The sequence below is a fragment of the Megascapheus bottae genome, chromosome 10, assembly GCF_031878675.1.
Source record: "Megascapheus bottae isolate mThoBot1 chromosome 10, mThoBot2.hap1, whole genome shotgun sequence".
Taxonomy (NCBI): Eukaryota; Metazoa; Chordata; class Mammalia; order Rodentia; family Geomyidae; genus Megascapheus; species Megascapheus bottae.
This window is the reverse complement of record NC_143518.1, coordinates 43549383-43570195: the sequence shown is the minus strand read 5'-3', so window position 1 is coordinate 43570195 and position 20813 is coordinate 43549383. Positions and strand designations below refer to the sequence as shown.

Below are 20813 nucleotides of genomic sequence, written 5' to 3'. Positions count from 1 at the left end.
CTCCCTGGCCTCCACATCCCATTATCAGGTAACCCCTGCTTGTGTTCTGTCATCATGGATGTTTGAATTTTGTAGCACCTTATCCAAATGGATTATATAGGATGTACTAATTTTTTCTGGTTTAGTTCACTCAGAATCATCCTATTGTTGAGTATCAATCATTCCTTATTTTCTGAGTAGCTTTCTAAAATTTATTATCTATTTGTGCTTTTATGTGCATCTAGGTTTTTTTTAATGTATTCCAAATTAACTAGCACTCTACCATTTGAGCCGCAATGCTACTTCTGACTTTTTTTCTGTTGATGTAGTACTCAGCAATGGAACACAGGGCTTCATGAATTCTGGGCAAGCACTCTGCCACTAAGCCATATTTTGAAAGAAACTACCATACTATCTCCTAGGGTTGAATTATTGTTGATGGTCTCATTTTATTTTTTACCATATATATATATATATGTATAAATATATGGCTTGAACTCAGGGCCTGAGCATTGTCCTTGGGCTTTCCTCAAGGATAGAGCTCTACCATTTGAGCCATAGCACCACTTCCAGCTTTTTCTATGTATGAGGTACCAAGGAATCCAACCAACCTGGGTCTTCGTGCATACTAAGCAAGCACTCTACCACTAGGCCAAACTTCCATTCCCATATATAATTTATATTATGGCTTTGATTCACAATTCACTAGTGACTTAACAATGTACAAATTTGCCATGCATATATTTACTTTGGTGAGGTAGCAAATGAAATCTTTTGCTTAGTTTTTCAAATTGGGATTTGTGTGTGTGTGTGTGTGTGTGTATTGTGGGGCTTAAACTCTGGGCCTGTGTGCTGAGCAATTCAGCTCAAGGTTAGCACCCTAAGCCACAGCACCACTTCTGGTTTTCTAGTGGTTAATTGGAGATAAGAGTCTCACAATCTTTAGTGCCCAGGCTGGTTTTGAACCTCTATCCTCAGATCTCAGCCTCCTGAGTAGCTAGGATTACAGGCTTGAGTCACCAATGCCTGGCTGTTTTCTTTATTAATATAAAAATTATCCATTCATTCTAGATACAATCCCTTTAACAGATAGCTTTTTTTTTTTTCTAGTACTGGGATTGACCTCAGGGCCTGGCCGCTGTCCCTGAGCTCCTTTGGCTCAAGGCTAGCACTCTACCATTTGAGCCACAGCTCCACTTCCAGGTTTTCTGTGATTAATAAAAGATAAGAATCCCAAGTGCCTCCTATCCAGACTGGCTTTGAAAGTGATCGTCAGATCGCAGTTTCCAGAATAGCTAGGACTACAGATTACAGGAAGGAGCCACAAGAGTAGACTACAGATAGCTTTGTTTTGTGACAGTTTCTCTTAGTCTTTGGTTTACATTTCCATTTTCATAACTATAAGGGTGGAAGAGAAAGCCTATCACTATTTTGAGGCCATAAGTATCCCTGTGAGAACCAAGGCGAGGGTCGGGATACATGCAGGCAGCAGATCAAGATGCAGGATCTTAAGTCATTGGTGCTGATGGCCAAGGATGCTCCTGACCTGGCCAGGTCAGAAGTCTCATTTGGTGCAAGAGAGATGGGTACCCACAGGCAACAAGGCATCCCAGGTTACATGACCCTCCCCCTTGTACCTCCAGCTCTGGGAAAGATTCCCTGCTAGGACTGAGAGGATAAGCTGCCCAGAATCTAGTGGACATCAGGCCTGTATTAGGCCTGGCTGGACACTCTTGAAAATGATTGGGCAGACAGATTGTGTCAGGTCTGGATGGATGCTTTGAGCCCACATCTGAAGAGCTAGGAAGTCAATCACTCTTCTTCATCTTCATAGAATTAGAGATGTCTTTCCAGTCTCTGTCTCCACATGCCAAGTCCCCCAACGTGTCAGTATAGAAACTGAACACAGTTTCTATACCTACCAGCTGTAAGACTGACTGCTGAAGTCTGGAGACAACTCATATCTGCATCAGTTTTTCTGGTTGCTGCATACTTTGCAATGCTTTATATCCTTAACCTCATGTCCTTTTTCTTTCCATGCATCCTTTCCTAGAAAATCAGCTATGACAGGAGCTTCCACTTTATTAAGGGGGCCTAGTTTTTCACTCTGGAGTGCTTTGGGCTAGTGTCTTCCTGTTGTTGGAGGAAAGGTGTGCTTACATATTTGTTACAAAAGAAATGAAACTAGTCTGTGTATGGTTTCTGTTCCACATCTGTGCCTCCATACTTTCTTGCCTTTGTCCTTGTGTTGAAGGTCAGGTTCTCAAATTCATGTTTTCTAGAGTGTCAAAGAAGACAGTTCAGAAAAAGGAGGAAATGTGTCCTGTCCTAGTCAATGTTATACATTAATATGTCAGACTCTGAAACTATTTTTATTTAAGATATGAGTAAAAGTTCTTCAAAAACTTGCAGTTTAACACATTTCATGGATTATAAAGTTTTAATTTTCATGTGACTTATTGATTTCTTTCTTTGTGGGAGCTTACACTTTTTATGTATTTTTTGTTAGTTTAGGTTTTTTGTCAGTTGCAGTGCTTAAACTTGGTTCTAGACTCTGTCCCTGAGATCTTTTTGCTTAAGGATAGCACTGTACCACTTTGAGCCACTTCTGGTTTTCTGGTGGTTAATTAGAAGAGTCTTTGAGACTTTCTTCTCTGGGCTGGCTTTAACCATGGCCCTCCTATTTCTGTCTCCTGAGTCACTAGAATCATGAGCCATCTGCATCCAGCTTTGTGTGTGTGTGTGTGTGTGTGTGTGTGTGTGTGTGTGTGTGTGTGTGTTTGTGTGGGTGTCTTAGGGCTTGAATTCAGGTCCTGGCTGCTGTCCCTGAGCTTTTCTTTGCTTAAAGCTAGCAGTGTCCACTTGTGTCCTAGCTCCCCATCCAGCCTTTTGGTAGCTTATTGGAGATAAAAGTCTCACAGGCTTTCCTGCCAGGGCAGGCTTTGAAGTGCAACCCTCTGTTTTTAGTCTCCTGAGTAGCTAGGATTACAGGTGTGAGCCGCCAGCTGCCAGTAACACCTTTTTCCTTAGTCAACATTAGAGATTGATTACATTGTGGATCATATTCTTTGTCCCTTGACTTTAAAGAACCCAATCCGTTTGGAAACCCAACAGTTGATATTGTTTCTCAAGGTTCAAGTATTAATATATCACTCAACACGAAGAATTAAAATATAACTCCTTAGCAGAGATAACAATGAGAAGCTCCTGGTCTCAGACAAGAGCAAGTATCCCAGCAAGGACTGGAGCCTCTGAGCAACTCTTCCTTGGGCTGACCTGCCTGTGTGTTTGTCACATGCAGGTAGATAGTTTGGTTAAATTATGATTGAAATGAGATGTTTCCCTAGTCAGCAAGATAGTACCAAAAATGGCTAATTGGTTGAAGAAAACACTAGAGTTGTGATTAAAAGGGAATTATTATCTGGACTTGAATCTTTTTCTTTTTTCCTAGTCCTGGGGCTTGAACTCAGGGCCTGGGCACTGTTCCTAAGCCTTTTCACTCAGGCTAGTACTCTACCACTTGAGCCACAACTCTACTTTTGGCTTTTTGGTGGTTCCTTGGAGATAAAGAGGTTCAAAGATTTTCCTCCTGGGAACCATGAGTCTCAGATCTCAACCTCCTAGTAGTCCTTTGTACGCCCGCTGGCTCAGATGTCTTGACTTTGGACTTCCACCTCAACCCTGTCCCACACCACCATGCCAGGGGCTTTGTCCAGTGTCTGGCAGGAATGGGAACACAAAAATGCAAATCCAGCCCATTGGTGTTGAATTATTTCCCTTATGGAAATAAATGGGAGGAAGGCTGCCTACTTCTATAGGTCCTAACCCCATCTCCACCTTGAAGATTAAACTGGCCTCTGTCTCTAATGTACATCCTCGCCCACTCCTTTCTTCCCTTTTCCCTTCCATAACGAAAGGCGATCCCGGAGTGAGGGCTCCAGAGCCCCTGGAGTGTCTGAAGTGGGAGCACAGGTAGTGGGGATCCATGGACGAACGGTGGCAAATCTTAGAGGGCATTGGGTAGGTAGTTCAGAACCAAGAACCGGGGCTTGGAGGGTGGTGGTGAAGTGGAACAGACACCCAGAAAGGACCTGTTGAGGTTCTGGGATTGGGGGTGAGCGATGGTCGGAGTCACGCGGAGGGTCGCTCGTGGGGAGGGGGGGCGGCGCCAAGGCAGGCGATTGGGCGAGGGAGAAGATACAGAATCGCGGTTGCCAAGGCAGCAGCAGCCGGAGGGGAATGCCTGGGGAAGAGGGACCGGGCTGCGGCCTCCCCAATGTCCCTGGGCATCTCTGCGGAGCCCGGGCTGACGTGTCACTCGGGAACTGCTGAATCCATCCGAGGGCGCCGCCCCTCCGCGCCGCGCTCCCCGACGCCGCCCCCTGCGCTCCGCCCCCGGCACCGCCCGCCAGCGGCGCCCGCCCGGCCTCGGCCTCCTCCTCCTCCTCCTCCTCCGCGTCACCGGCTCCCGAGGTGACCACAACATGGCTGCGGCGGCGCCGGGGCTGCTCTTCTGGCTGCTGGTGTACGGGCCGCCCTGGTGGACGGCGGGCCAGCTAGACCCCAGCCCCGGCCGGCGCTTCTCCGACTACAAACTCTGCGCCGACGGCGAATGCAGCAGTGAGTGCGCAGGCCGGGGTCGGGGTGCGGGGGGTCCCGGGTCGCCGCGGAGGCGCCTCCCCGGCTGCGCCGCGCGGGGGACCGGAGCCCCGCAGCCGGGCCGTTGGCCTAAAGGGGGTCTCTGGCCCCCCCGGGCGGGGCGCGGGGGATGGGCGATCCTCGGGGTCGTTGGACCCCTCCCGCCCTGCGGTCGCGTGGCCGGCCGGCCCGGGTCGTGGGGAAGGGGAGCTGCACCCCCCACTTGTTGCCAGCGTTTTCTTTTCCCTGTGCTGGTGGCAGCCGGATCTGGGCCGGGGACCCCGCTCCTCCTCCCCAGTGACAGTTCCCTCCCCGCTCCGCCTCGGTTCCCTGGATGGTGGGGTGGAGCGCCGTGCGCCCTGGGCTCCCCACGCTGCCGCCTTAGCGCTTTCTCGCCCCCGCCACGGGGGTCTGGGTGGCGCTGGACGGCGGAGGCTCGGTGGGCAATAAACCCCAGCTGAGATGGCGTGGGGTTCCTAAGGAAGGGCGCTCCGGGCGCTGCCCCTTAGCCCTATCCGGCTGCACTGAGATTTGGGCTCATCCATTGCATTTTGGGATAAGCCCAGTGTTTTGCAAGGTCTCCGCCCCGACTCTGAAACGAATCCTGTCATTTCGGTGCGTGGAAGCCTCCTGGCCAAACTGCCAGGTAGGGCAACAGGAAGGCCCAAATCGTTCATTCTTGAAAGAGGCCACGATCGGCACGGTCCACCGCGGGGCCGCAGCCGCAGCCTTTAGTGCGCAAGAAACGGAATTGAGCCTTAGTCCTGGCCGGGAGGGGGCAATGGGAAAGACGCAGATCTTGAAATTCTGAGGAGGGTAATTACAGTAATAATAAATACTCCAAGGATCTTCTAAGACAGTCCACCTTTTAGCTCAGCGGCTTGGGTTGATGGAACCTCTTCCTGGGTGTTTGCCCACCCAGGAATAATTCTTGTGGTGTTCAGGGTGGGTGGTCTGCAGTAACTTGCTGACAGTGTTACACGTGATCGTAAATAATAGGCATAGAAAAATACCCATTCTCAAAAGGCCAAAATGTTTAAGCTATATATTCCAGTTGATAGGATCAAAAACAAAGTTCATAATTCTAGTTGCAGTCACTACAATATCTGTCAAGAAAATGGAAGGTGTTATTTTTCAGCGATTCCTAGAGGAAACCTTAGGGTTTGCAAAACGAAACAAAAACAAAAACAAAACAGAGCAAATGCCATGATTTTCCCCCAGGCTATTCTTTCACCACAATGTACTTGGGTGCCTTGAAAAATTACCTGGAGACCCAAACCACTGAGACTTAGACACTTTTGGAACGGCTGGGAGTTGTAATATAAATTGTCTAAACACACAACTCAACAATGAGCAAAAGGTGGAGCAGGGCTTGGGTCTGTTGTGTTGTAGAAGTGTGTAGTGAGGTATGTGTGGTATGTGTGTGATTGTGTGTGTATATAGTGTCCTTGAGTCTGTTCCACAGTGTGCCGTATGTTGTCATTGGATTCATTACTACCAAATCTCAAGATCTCCATGGAAACGAGAAACATTGCCATTTCCAGTTCTTATAGAATTCTCAGCCTTGAATTCCTTCAACCTGGCACTGTACTCAATTATGTCTGTATTAGGATGCTAACATGTCTGAAAATAATGTTAGCTTCAAAAACCAAGTTACTCCTCTGAATCTGTATATTTTCCTCTTTAATACGTATTTTTTCCTAATTTTTTTTTTTTTTTTTTTTTTGCTAGTCCTGGGCTTGAGCTCAGGGCCTGAGCACTGTCCTTGGACTTTCTCAAGGCTAGAGCTCTACCACTTGAGCCTCAGCACCACTTCCAGCTGAGGAATCGAACCCGGGTCTTCATGCATGCTAGGCAAGCACTTTAACCACTAGGCCAAACTCCTGGCCCTTTCCTAATGTTTTTTAAATGCACACTTTTATGTATTGTTGCGACATGGCTTTTAGAAACAAGTGTTATTTCCATTTCTTCCTCATCTCTGCTACTTAAGTGTGTCTATTGTCCATTTGTCTTACATTAGAACTGTGTATTTGGCTTCTACCAGTCTCTAGGTTGAGTGTGCTTCAAGAAAATTACTGACCTGATCACATGAATTTCCTTGGTCCCTGGAAAATGGGATGTCCACTTTTGATTTTGTATGTAGGAAAAAGATAAGAGCATCTTTTCTTTTGAAACACTCATTATTATTTGCTTTGTGATTGATTGGTTTCATAATATGACATGGTAGCTTCTTAACTTTCTCAGATACTGTGCAGACACAGCAACTTGGCTGCAAATGAAATTGATTGTTTACTGCTACATAGTAGCAGTTGCAGCCACTTAAAAGATAGAACTTTTTAGTGGTTAGATCAACTTAATTGATCCCTTGGGGGATCCTGGGGGTTTGTTCCTGTTTTTTATGATCTCCTTAGTAACTACAGTTAAGCCAATCAGAATCTGTACTTATCCACCTGCAAAGTGAGGCTTTTTATGATGATGAAACATTGAAAAATTGAGGCCTAAAAAAATTCTAGATGGAACCAAGAGGTTGAGTGGAGACCATCCACGTGGTGGTGGTGGTGGTAGACACATTATTCTTTGCTTCCCTGTATGAGGCATACAGAAAAAGAGGTTTTTCATGTCCGATTGTGGAAGATGGTAAGATTTCTAGCAATAAAGCTTTAAGGATTTTAAATTCTTTGAGAATGTGAACTAAAAGCAATTCCAGAAAGTACTGGAAAACATTATTATTTATAGTGGGATTATTATATCAATGACAGATGTGTGGGACTGTAATATCAGATCATATTATCTGGTTACTTATTAGTATTTTTTCCTGTGTTTATGTGCAGTGTTAATGTTCCGAGGGGAGGCTCTGGAAGATTTCACAGGCCCTGATTGTCGCTTTGTGAATTTTAAAAAAGGTGACCCTGTATATGTTTACTATAAGCTGGCAGGGAGATCCCCTGAAGTTTGGGCCGGAAGTGTAAGTAAAAAGTTAACCAAACTTTATTTTCTCACTTGGATTAAATGGCTTATTTAGTATACTCCAGTGACTGTTTTCTTGGGTTTTTTGGTAAAGGTAACCTGTCCTCTTTGCTGGACTGAATAAAGATAGGCCTGTGAGTTCAAAGCCAGCCTTGCCAGAAAAGTTCCTGAGAATTCTTTTTTTTTTTTTTGCCAATCCTGGGGACTGAACTCAGGGCCTGAGCACTGTCCTTGGGCTTTCCTCAAAGCTAGTGCTCTACCATTTGAGCCACAGCACCACTTCTGGCTTTTTTTTTTCTATGTATGTGGTACTGAGGAATCGAACACTCTGTCACTAGGCCAAACTCCTGGCCCTCCTGAGACTCTTATTTCCAAGAAGCTAGAAGTAGAGGTATGGCTCCAATGATGGAGTGCCAGCTGAGTTAGAAAAGAAAGAAGAAAGAAAGAAAGAAAGAAAGAAAGAAAGAAAGAAAGAAAGAAAGAAAGAAGAAAGAGAAAAGAAAAGGAAAAAAGATGGCTCTGATTTTAGCAGAACTGCTCAGAGAGGAGACTCAACAGAGATTCCTGAAACAAAACCAAAGTATTCTGGCCATTGCCCCTCAGAATCAACTTCCAGGATGGTTGAAATGGTGAAAACTTGGTTTTTTTTTTTGTTTTTTTTTGTTCCAATTCTGCAGCTTGAGCTCAGGACCTGGGCACTGTCCCTGAGCTGCTTTTGCCCAAGGCTGGCAGTCTACCACTTGCCACAGGACCACTTCCACTTCTGTTTATGTGATACTGAGGAATGGAAGCTAGTGCTTCACGCACGCTAGGCAAGCACTCTACAACTAAGCTACCTTCCCAGCCCCTGCCCCCCTCTTTTTGTGCCAGTTCTGGGGTTTGAACTCAGGGCCTGAGTACTGTCAAGGCCAAAGCTCTTACCACTTGAGCCACAGCACTACGTCCAGCTTTTTTTTTTTTTTTTATGTATGTGGTAAGAGGAATCGAACCCCAGTCTTTGTGCATGCTAGACAAGCATTCTACCATAAGGCCAAACTCCTTCCCCCCCCTTAAAAAAAAGTTGTATTTAAAGATGCACTGGGCATTGGACTTAATCTTGAAAACTTTATGGGAGATACTGTTTCAAATATGTAAGTGTAAATTTGACTTTACTTTTGACCTTTTTATATTGTGAAAAAAAGACAAGATATCTGCCCTGAGAAGAGTTAACTAACATTGGTGTAGTTCTTAGTTTGTTTAAACAACAAAACTGTTGTGTTCTCTGTATACTCTGCCCCCCCCCCCCCCCCCCGTCTCCTCCTGAAGTCCTAGGGCTTGAACTCAGGGCCTAGGTACTGTCCTTGAGTATTCTCAGGGCTAGTGCTCTACCACTTGAGTCCCTGTACCACTTCCAGCTTTTTCTATGTATGTGGTACCGAGGAATGGAACCCAGGGCTTTGTGCATGCTAGGCAAACACTCTACCACTGAGCCACGCTCCCAGCCCTTTGCTTGTTTTTGTTTGTAATTTCTGGGTCATCCCTTGCCTGCTTTTCTGATACTTAGTGTCTGGGAGTTTTCCCAGGGCTTCTGTTCCCAGCCATTTTCCTGATTGCCATCAGATGTGGTGATCAAAGACTTCATGTTCTGATATTTTTAATCACGAGATTCATTAGTAGTGATTTGATGGAGAGCCTTTCCTTTTTAGAATGTGATGTTTACTTACAGTAGTAGTTCTTGATGACTTTAGGAATGTTTCTGCTTAGAATGATTCCCAGTCTCAACTGTGAAAATTCTCACCCTCAATATAACTCTTAACAAACAACAGAAAATAAGTCTCTAGAAAGCCCTGTGGGAAAAAAATAAATTTACGTTGTTATCATTGTCAGTATTTCTGGGTCACAGCTCCCCCCAGCCTTCTCCAGGCACTCACCTTAAGTACTCAGCTGGAAGGGATCTCAGCTGGCAGTGGCTGGACTGTTCATGGGGCAGTCGTTTTACTGCTTTACATTGCACTCCATTTATGTACTATCTTAGTTCAAATAAAGTAAAACAAAACAAAACAAACCTTTGTAAAGGAAGCCTTATCTTTTTTCCTTTTGGTATTTTGTTAGGGAATGGTGACTCTTAATTATATTTGTTCTGATTGTAGCACACGTAGAGTTTGTTCTTTCCTTCCCTACCCTCAAATCAACAGTGCCTTGGCAAAGATGATCTGTGGAAGCAAAATCAGACATAATTATTACTTCCAGTCACGAGGCCCAGTGGTTCTGCACCACTTTTTGTCAGATCGTAAGAAATAGGATATCAACCAGTGTGTAATTATGGAGCTTTAGATAACCTATGGTCTCAGTGAATGAAGATTTGGCAAAGATCTCACCTTTCCTTTCTGCCTGTATTTCTGGTTTCTTTCCCTTTTCTAGAGTTAAGCTTAATGGAATCTTCCTCAGAAAGAAAGAAGTATACTTCTCAGACTTCCCTCCTATTTCATGAAACTTATACTTAGGAAATGAAAAAACTCTCCAGAGGTTTCAAAATGTGTCTTATTTCTGATTCTTAGTTCGCATTCTGCAATCTGTGTGTGTGTGTGTGTGTGTGTGTGTGTGTGTGTGTGTGTGTGTGTGTGCTTTCTTAAAAGTTTCTGTCTTTATTGATAATGCAGCTTTTAGTTGCATTGTCTTATCTATTTTATTCTACTAGCCACACTGGCTTTCAGATGGTTTGCAGGTAGAATAAGAACATTCATGAAATAGTATATTTTAGAGCTAGTGATAAGATGTCTCTTTTTTTGTGCACTTAATCTACAGATCAGGCTCTTTTAATGATTGTGAAGAAACTTACTACTGCTTCCTTTTAGACAATAGCTAGTCAGAGGCTCGTGTTTCTCAAGAGAACTTTGTATACTCTGTGTGTACTTTATATGGCATAGCTGTTGTTGATGAAAATAAATGGTGTTATTTTCTGTAGAGAATTTATTTTACATGGAACCAAGGCCTGGTATGTAGATAAGCGCTTCAATTTTATTGTCATGTAGTTTTTATTTGTTTTTTTTTTTGTTGTTGTTGTTGCTGTTTTTTTAAGGGGGATAGGTTTTGAACTCAGGGCCTTGTGCTCTCACTTGACTTTTTTTGTTCAAGGCTGGTGTGCTTTCCCGCTTGATTCACATTACCACTTTCAGCTTTTTGTTGGTTGATTGGAGATAAGAATCTTGCAGGGGGCCTGGAATATAGCCTAGTGGTAGAGTGCTCATCTAGCATGTGTAAAGTCCTAGGTTCCATTCCTAGGTACCACATACATTTCTAGCCAAAAGAGGTGCTGTGGCTTAAGTGGCAGAGCACTAACCTTGAGCAAAAAGTGTTCAAGGACAGTGCCCAGGCCCTAAGTTCAACCCCCAGGACTGACACAGAGGGAGAGAGAGATAGAGAGAGAGAGAGAGAGGGAGAGTCTTGCATGCTTTTTTGCTCTTTGGCTTTAAACTATGATCCTTAGATCTCAGCCTCCTGAATAATTAGTATTATAGGCATAAGCCACTAGTGCTTTCTTCAATGCAATTTTTGAAAAACTTGGTACAACATATAATACCAATAAATATTTGCTATTTGTTATAGTGGTTATATATTTTGGAAGCTTCATACTTTTTACTTATTAATTTTCATGATTATGTTATGATTTTTGTTTCCATTTCCTGGAGTTTATTTTGATAAATAGTATTTTATATGATCAGAGACACATTCAGATTATTATTATTATCATTATTATTATTTTTTTTTGCCAGGCCTGGGCTTGAACTCAGGGCCTGAGCATTGTCCTTGGGTTTTCTCAAGGGTAGCGACACATACTTTCTTTCTTTTTTTTTTTTTTTGCCAGTCCTGTGCTTGAGTTCAGGGCCTGAGCACTGTCCTTGGACTTTTCTCAAGGCTAGTGTTCTAAGCCACCGCACCACTTCTGGCTTTTTCTATGTATGTGGTACTGCGGAATTGAACCTGGGTCTTCGTGCATGCTAGGCAGGCACTCTACCACTAAGCCAAACTCATGGCCCAACATACTTTTTTCTGTGTATGTGGAACCAAGGAATTGAACCCAGGGCTTTGTGCATGCTAAGCAAGCACTCTACTGTTAGGCCATGCTCTCTGCCCCTCACAAGTCTATTTTAAGGAAGGTGAGCATTGTTCATAAGCAGGTACTTTTATTTTATTTTTTTGGTGCTGTGGCTTAAACTCAGGGGTTGGCCCTTGGCCCTGAGCTTTTTTGCTGAAGGCTAGTATTCTACCACTTAAGCCACAGCTCCATTTCCAGCTTTTGTTGTTGAGTTGATCGAAGATAAGAGTTTCATGGATTTTCTTGCCTCAGCTGGCTTTGAACTGTGATCCTCACATCTCAAGCCTCCTGAGTACTGAGGTGTGAACCACTGGTACTCAGGTCCTAGGCACACTTTATTTGTTCAGTTAATGCTTGCTGGAGATCGTTTGGAGATGTGTTTCTAACCAGCTTTTATTTGCATAGTTTTAATTCTATAGTATATAATACTCTTCTGTTAGGCAGATCTTTCATTTACCCCTAAATCAAACTAAACATCCCCAGTGTTTAGAAGTAAGCAATCGATCATTTATATTCCTTGGTTTGAATTTAACTGGTATTTGTCCTTTTGCCTATTCTTTCATATAGGTGGGGCATGTCTTTGGATATTTTCCAAAGGATTTAATCAAGGTACTCCATGAATATACAAAAGAAGAGCTACAGGTTCCAGCTGATGTAAGTTGTTGAGTTCTTTTTTGTTCTCAGTTACAAATTGGCTTATCAATTTATCACCTGTAGTTAGTCAACTGTTTTTGACAGTCTGAGTAAAACACTCAAACATTTATGTATCAGATTTAATTTGGAATCAAACTATGTAAGAAAAGAAAGGTTTGAAAAGCATTGAAAGGATATTATAACCTAGTGGTTACCTAATATTTTTAAGCAGATATTCTTAGAAAAGGGTATATGCTCATATACAGGATTTCCTTTACTGTTTCATATGTGAAAACTAGAGACATTTGTACTTACTTTCTAGAGATAAAGGCAAATACCACTCTGAAGCAAAAGGAAGTGTCCCAATATGAAGACTACTCATTTAATAGGTATTAGACCTTTATATATGAACTAAAGTCAGCTAGATACTAGTGAATCACCTATAATGGTCTCTATTCCAGAAGTTAAGGTCTGAAGATCAGACCTGATTTGAAGCCAGCCAGGGCAAAAAAAAAGCTGGAGGGGCAGCTGTGGTTCAAGTTGTAAAGTGCTAGCCTTGAGTGAAAAAGCTAGGGGACAGCACTCAGGCCTTGCATTCAAGCCCTTGTATTGGCACACACACACACAGAAGCAAAACTCAAAAAAAATAAGGAGAAGGGGAAAAAAGGAAATGAGGTTAAATGAATCCCACTCTAAATTATGTGCAGGTTTAGAAATGCAAAACAACAGAGGTTTTCTTATTGCCTGTAATGCTTTGAGAAATCATAGTAGGTTATAAATTGAGTAAAGTGACTTAAGGTTTTGGGTGAGGTCCAGTCTCAAGTCTGTAAAGGCAGCAGGTGCGTACTCTGCACTCATCTGTGCTGCATGCACTGAAAATTTTGTCACGGCCAAAGTTCTAGACTATGTATTCCAGCGGATTGTTTTCTGGAGTTTAAGCCTTATAGGAATTCATTTTCACCTCCATTGAAGCATCCATGATCAGCATATTTGGAGCAAGTCCCAAGCTATAAGATGGACAAAATAGACAAAGTAACAGAGCCACTGCTGTTTTTAAAAATCTCTTGATAATCTCATGCACCATAACATCAGTACCTGCTGGGGATTCAGTGTTGATAAAGATACTGGGCAGGATTTAAGTGAGAACTAGCAATTCATTGTTGTAGAGAGCTCACCCATTTTGGATTCTGCCTTCTCATTATACATCCCTTTGAGGTGTGTGTGTGTGTGTTAAGAAATGCATATATATGTGTATGTGTGTGTTAAAAATAATGCAGAAATCGGAACTGGGAGTTTGGCCTAGTGGTAGAGTGCTTGCCTAGCATGCATGAAGACCTGGGTTCAAATCTTCAGTACAACATATGTAGAAAAAAGCTGGAAATGGTGCTGAGGCTCAAGTGGTAGAGCTCTAGCCTTGAGAAAGTCCAAGGACAGTGCTAAGGCCCTGAGCTCAAGCCCAGGACTGGCAAAAAAAAAAATGCAGAAATGCATGTGATACATAGGAGAAATCCCTTCTATACTGGTCTCTCCAGAATATTGTAAAGGTTTACTTAGGAGATGAAAATTATCATATTTTTCTTTCCTCCTCCTCCTCCTCTTCCTCCTCTCTCCTTATTCTGCTGCTGCTTTTTTCTTTTAAGTTTTTCACTTAGGTTTCTTTTTGTGCCAGTTTTCTTAATAGTGCGAAAAGGGTGAATATAGATTATGAGTAGTCCTGAAAGCAGATATTAATGACTGTCTGAAACCTTGAATTAGAGAAAGATACATTCACCTTGCTGAATCTTGTTTTTAAGTTATCCTTATGATAGTAATAAAAGTGGAGTGCCTTTTTTTTTTTTTGCCAGTCTGGGACTTGACTCAGGGCTTGGCCACTGTCCTTGGACACTTTTTGCTCAAGGCTAGTGCTCTGCCACTTGAGCCACAGTACAATTTTGGCTTTTTCTGTATATGTGGTACTGAGAAATCAAACCCTGGCCTTCTTGCATGCTAGGCCAAGACTCTACCATTAGGCTATGCTCCCGATACTGGAGTGCCCTTTTGACATCATTTTTTGGCTCTTTAATTTTTTTTACTGCTTATCCCCTGAATCTCAGAAAGATTCATGTTAATCTGATTTATCTAAAAATATGTGTAGAAAAATAGAGTCTGTCAGCAAGGTGATTCTGCCTATTTCCAGCTGAGGGAGAAGAGGATAGTATAGAGGATACAGGGGTGGAAAAGCTGCTCCAGCACTGATTACAACAAGAAGAAGTAACAAAATATCAAGTGCAGATACTGTGACATCCTATTTTCCTTCCCTCTTTTGCTCAGAACAAATTGAGAGACATAGAACCAGGAAGATGGGGCAAAATCACGGCTACTTACTCATTGAGCTGTTTAAAGAATATGGCCTATTTTTTTTAACTTAAAAAATGTAGACATAATAATCTTTCTAGCTTTGCAGTCTAGAGTAAGACTGGTAGACCCAACTGCAGAGATACTCAACTGGGAGCCTATCCAGGAAATTCTGTTCATATAAATCTAAAAGCATGGAAAAACAGTATTTGTTTACCTTATGGCTGTCCCAGTTAGTAAACAGAAAACAGAGATGGGACTGAGAAAACTCACTGGCCACATCATGAGTCTCTCTTCTTTTTAGGAAGAGAGAATGAGGGTAAGTGAGGGTTATTTCTTGGGATCTAGCCTCTCATCTCCCATTGCACAAGAACAGTCATAACCCAAGATTGGCTCAAAAGCTCCTCTAGAGCCAGGCATTAATTTGTGATTCTCTTTGTTATTACCATAAGGCAAGACTTGCTCCCATGTCACTTGCTTGTTGACATAGTAAATGTTTTTCTTCTCCTGACAGGAGACAGACTTCGTCTGTTTTGATGGTGGACGAGATGATTTTGATAATTATAATGTAGAAGAACTCTTGGGGTTTTTGGAATTATATGATTCTGCAATAGATGATTCTGAGAAGGCTGGAGCAAAGGTTTCTCAGACTGAAGTATCTAAGGAAAGTGAACCTGAACCTGAGCCAGTAGAAGTCAATGTAGAGAAAAGTGAAAGTGCATTTTCAGAAAGCAATAATAAGGAGCCAGAGGAACCATTCTTGGCTCAGAAGGGTCACCCACATGCAAACAGTCAAACAGATAATGCTCAGGGACAGCAATCCTCATTTGACTCTTTTGAAGAAATGCTAAAAGATAAACTAAAAGTACCAGAAAATGAAAACAAAACCAGCAACAGTTCTCAGGTCACCAATGAACAAGAGAAGATGGATGCATACAAACTTTTGAAGACAGAAATGACTCTAGACTTGAAAACCAAATTTGGCTCAACTGCTGATGCTCTTGTATCTGATGATGAGACAACTAGATTGGTTACTTCATTAGAAGATGATTTTGATGAAGAATTGGATGCTGAGTATTATGCAGTAGAGAATGAAGAAGAGGAGAATACAGACAACTTTGATGAATTACCATTGCTAACGTTCACAGAAGGAGAAGAAGAGAAAGCACCAGTGAAGTCTGGAATGGAAAAACATTTGACTGATAAAGAACAAAATTTGAACAAAGAGGGTAAGGTTGAGGTGACTCTGCCCCCTACTGTCAGCACTGACAATAAAAATGTCTCTGTTGTTGCAGATGGTCAACAAAAAGCAGGGGTGAGTAGTTCAGAGAGCTCTAACTCAGAAGAAGCAAAGGAAGATGGTGATACAGGGGGACCAGAGAGCAAACAGGGCAGATTGCAATCAGCCGCAGCTGCCATTGCCCCTGAACATACAGAAGATGATCTTTTTGTAGAAGCCCCTAACACCAATGATCAAGATGACTCAGAGCTTCATGTTAAAGGAGAAAGGGAGGATGTCCAGAAGCCCAAGACAGACCTAGTGCCAGACAAATCAGAGTTAAAGGATGTGGAGCCCGAAGGGGTGACTAGACACAGTTCTCAAAACAATAAGCTCGGCTCTTTGTCAGCTGTGGAAAAGGATAAAGACATATGGAAATCAGTGTTTAAAAGCAAAGAAAATGACCTAAAAGAAACAGTTATTCATATCTCAAAAGAAATGTTCCATGAAGAAAAACCTGGAGAGAAGATTTTGGAAGATAGCCCAGAGAGTGTATCTACACATCAGGCTGGGGAGAACCAGATGACCGAAAGAAAGAGCAACCAGAAATCCCTGGGTATTGTACCACTCTCGGGAGAGAATCAGCATCATACATCAAAAGATAATATGGAGGAAGTAGATGTTTCAGTAAATGGACCAAACGTACACACACCTTCAGCAGAGCATCAACATAAAGAGGACGATGTTTCTAAAACTCAAAGCCAACCAAGCTTCTCTTCTCCAGATGAAATTGGTTTGGCAGGAGAACTGAAAGAAAAGGTTCCTACTTTGGGAAGAAATCTTTCTTGGCAGCAAGAAAAAGTCATGACTCCCACAGAAAGTGAGCAAGCAAACGAGAAGTTAGGGCTCTCTGAGAAAGAGGGCAGTGAGGACCCCACAAACGCACACTTGGTTCATCAAAAGGCAACACAAGGGAGACAGGACATTGAAAAACCTGAGCAAGCTGATCTGCCAGAAATACCAGGCGCCAATATTGAAAAACCAGATTCAGATGATGATGACTTCCTCCCTGAAGAACTACTGGAGGATGAGAACGCTCAAAGTGCGAAACAGTCTAAAGAGACACCCGCTGACATTCAGGAAGGGAAGTCAGATGTTAATTTACAAGTTAATGAAAAAGCAACTTTAGGGACCATGAATCCTGATGCAGAAACCAATGGAAACACACTGTCAAGTATGGTTTTGGAGATGAAAAAAAGTGACATTGTAGCTCCTGGGGTAGACAAGTTAGGCAGGGAGCCAGGTAGTGTGATGGCAGGCAGAACAGAAAGCTCTATGCTAGATGAGAAAGCCCAGACATCATCAGAAGAGGATGGCTTTCCTGACAAGGAAAATGCTCAGCTTCCAGGGTTAGAAGAGAGATTTCTAAATAAAGATCCTGATGATGGGGAAAAAGACAACCCTGAAGAAAATCTAAACACCCCAGGACTTGTAGAGGTGACTGATGGAGAAGAAACCTCAAAAGAGGAACCTGAGAACATGGAGAAACTCATGGACTCAGAAAGCCAGGGGCCTGGGTCTGAAGACCTCAACCCTGACTTCTTCCCTTGGAGCTCACCCACAGCTCAACAGCCAGAGCTCGGCAACCTCAGAGAGACCTTGCCCATCATAAGCAGCTTCTTCAGAGAAGATCAGTCTCTGCAGAGGTTCCTGAAGTACTTCAATGTCCACGAGCTAGAAGCCATGCTACATGAGATGTCATTAAAGCTGAAGTCGGCACAGCAGGAGAGCCTGCCCTACAATGTGGAAAAAGTCCTGGATAAAGTCTTCCGGACTTCAGAGTCACACATTCTGAATGTGGCAGAGAAAATGCTCGATGCTCGAGTGGCTGAAAATAAAGACCTGGGAGTGAAGGAAAATAACATATTTGAAGAGGCTGCGGTGCTGGATGACATTCAGGACCTGATCTATTTTGTCCGGTACAAGCACTCCACTGTGGAAGAGACTGCCCCACTCCTCACTCCCCCTCCTCTAGAGGAAGGCTGGGCTGGGCCAACAGAAGGTAAAGTTCCTGCCTGCTGCCTTATCTGTTGGGGTGGTGAAAAGTGGTGGTGGTAGTGGTGGTGGTGGCTAAAATGCTTATCTGTAAGGTTCCTGAATCCAGTTTTCCATGTATCTCTGTCATAATGAAACCTATGTGGTCCTTCTTGCAGGCTAGAGCACAAAAGGAGATTTTTTTTCTTGTTGTTTCTCTAAGGGGGATTAGTGTTTCAAAAAGACACTTTATAAAAAGCTAAAGAGAAAGCTACAGCCAGAAACTTAATGCACAAAGTAGACTTCTTAACAAAGCACAGATCTCAGATAAAATTGTAGAAAGCCTTTATTGGACCTGATTTCTTCATCCATCATAAAGTAATGGCTCCCTAACCAAGGACTGACTGCATAATTTTTTTTCTATTTCTTTTATTTTTATTTTATTTTATTGGGGTAATGTATAGAGGGGTTACAATTACATTTGTCAGGTAGTGGGTGCATTACTTCTCACAGATTGGTACCCCTTCTTATGTGTTTGTCCCCCTTTCCTGCCCCCACCCCCTCCCAGTCATTTTGTTTTCCCCCTTCCCTTCCCTATTTCAAATGAACAAATAAACGTATACAATATACCAAGTAACAAAGTCAGATACAGTAGCTACATGAGATTAACCATAGGGGAAAAAAGAAAAAAGAAATAACATAGTACATTTAAGAACAATAATCACAAAGATAAACCTCTTGTTTTCATATCCTAGAGTTCATTTTGTTTAGTCTCATCCTATATGACCATATGTACATAGCTTTAGAGCTATTGTGATCCTCTGCTAGGAGAGTCCTAGATGTGTACTAATTATTACAAATGAGGGAAACCATTGAGTCTGTGTTCCTTTGGGTCTGGCTTCCTTCACTTACTCTGATTTTTTCCAAGTCTTTCTATTTCTTTACAAATAGGGCGATGGCATTCTTTCTGATGGCAACATAGAATTCCATTGTGTATAAGTACCAACGTCTTCTTGATCCTTTCGTCTACTGAGCAGCAACTGGGTTGATTTCATATCTTAGCTATGGTAAATAATGCTGCAATGAACATTGCTGTGCTAGTAAGTTTAGTATGTCCTTGTTTCTGGACATATGTGTAGATGCCAAGGAGTGGGATTGCTGAGTCATAGAGGAGCTCTATGTTTGGTCTTTTGAGGAATCATCGTACTGCTTTCCAGAGTGGTTGAACAAGTTTACACTCCCACCATGGCATAATTTTTTTTTTTAAGTGTGGTACTAGGGTTTGAACTCAAGGGTTTCTGCACTGTAAGGCAGGCACTCTACTATTTGATCCATGTCCGCAACTCTTGTCTAAGTTATTTTTCAAATAGGGTCTCATGCTTTGTGCCAGGGCCAGCCTTGGACCATGGTTCTCCTTCCTACAACTCTCACGTAACTGGGATTATGTTTTCACGTCATGTTTATCATATAGAGATTGGGGGGGAGAACCATGTCTCAAACCAACCTACCAATCTCCATACCCCAAGTGGCTGGGATTGTAGGCATGAGCCACTGAACCTGGCCCTTGGCAGAACTCCCTCCTCTCCCAGTCCTGAGGCTTGAATTCAGGGCCTGGACACAGTCCCTGAGCTTTCTTGATCACAGCTAGAGCCACACCTCTATTTCCCATTTTTTGATGGTTAATTGGAGATAAGAGTCTCCTCGACTTTCCTGTCCAGGCTGGATTTGGTCCTCAGAACTAGAGAGAGTTGTGTTGTTTCTAAGTAGAATAGGCTTTTCATATTTCTATTCTTGACTGGAATTCTTTTCTGCACATTTACTTGTGTGGGCATATGTTAATTTTCCAAGGGAGGTTAGAGTATGGAAGTCTCTTCCACAAATGTATGGAATTTATTTATGAAAGAAATGCGTTGGAATAAGGATCCCTTTGTAAACTTGGTAATGTAGCTCAGTACACTTCAGTGGTGTAAAAGAAATGGAAACTCTTATGTCACTGCCTGGTTAGACTCAGGGGACATCTGGACACAGGAGACAGTGCCCTGGAACTGTACAGTGAAGAAATACTGGATTGTGGGACGGGCTGAGTGGACAGTATCAATCAAGGTGGCTCACTGAATTCCTTTTCTCCTGTAGAGATACATCCTCCCCATGAAGATAATTTCCCACAGGAGAATACAGACTTCAGTGTGCAGCTTCCTGAAGAGCACAGTCTGGATCAACCTGTGACTGAGGACACAGATACCTCACAAGTGTTCCAGAAGCTGGATACTGAGACAGATGTAGACCCAGGTAAAGCTTTTACTTGGTCTATATCATAGAGGCTTATAGTATAGAAACTGTTGTTGCTAAAGGTAAGATAAAGAAGTAGGTGTAGTTGCTCATACCTGTAATCCAAACTACTTGGGAGGTAGAGATCAGAATGATTGTAGTTTGAGGTTTGTTAACAGGCCTGGAATGGAATCCTAGACCTGCCATCCCAGCTATACAGAAGGCCAAATGAAAGAAGATTTTAGCCAGAGACCTGTCTCAGAAAAAAAACATTGAAACTACCTGAAAACAAACTAAGCCAGGTGCTGGTGGCTCACACCTATAATCCTAGCTACTCAGGAAGCTGAGATCTGAGGATCATGTTTCAGAGCCAGTCTGAGAATGAAAGTTTGTGAGACTCTTATCTCCAGTTAACCACCAGGAAACCGGACATGGTATTGTGGCTCAACATAGTAGAGCACAAGCTTTGAGCTGAAGAGCTCAGGAACAGTGCCCAGGCCCAGAGTTCAAGTGCCACAATCACCACCACCACCACCACCACCACCACCAGAAAAAACTAACAAAAAGAGTTGGGGGGAGAAGGAGGCTAGAAGTATAGCTCAAGTGGTAAAGTACTTGCCTAGAAAGTATGAAGCCTTGAGTTTAAACCCTAATACTTCCCAAACA

General features: G+C 42.9%; 1 protein-coding gene across 4 annotated transcripts in view; it reads left to right on the top strand.

The window, feature by feature from the left end:
- Positions 1–4231: 4231 nt before the first annotated feature.
- Mia3 (MIA SH3 domain ER export factor 3) overlaps positions 4232–20813 on the top strand; it is a 43673-nt gene continuing 27091 nt past the window's right edge. For 2 of the 4 annotated variants that reach the window (XM_090341149.1, XM_090341152.1), the window contains exons 1-5: positions 4233–4599; positions 7449–7582; positions 12227–12313; positions 15141–17907; positions 20013–20168. In XM_090341149.1, coding sequence (XP_090197275.1) covers positions 4464–4599; positions 7449–7582; positions 12227–12313; positions 15141–17907; positions 20013–20168 — 3280 coding nt within the window. In that variant the 5' untranslated portion in view covers positions 4233–4463. Of the gene's footprint in view, positions 4600–7448; positions 7583–12226; positions 12314–15140; positions 17908–20012; positions 20169–20813 lie in introns of all 4 variants that reach the window. The other 2 variants (XM_090341150.1, XM_090341148.1) reach the window with 2 other exon arrangements.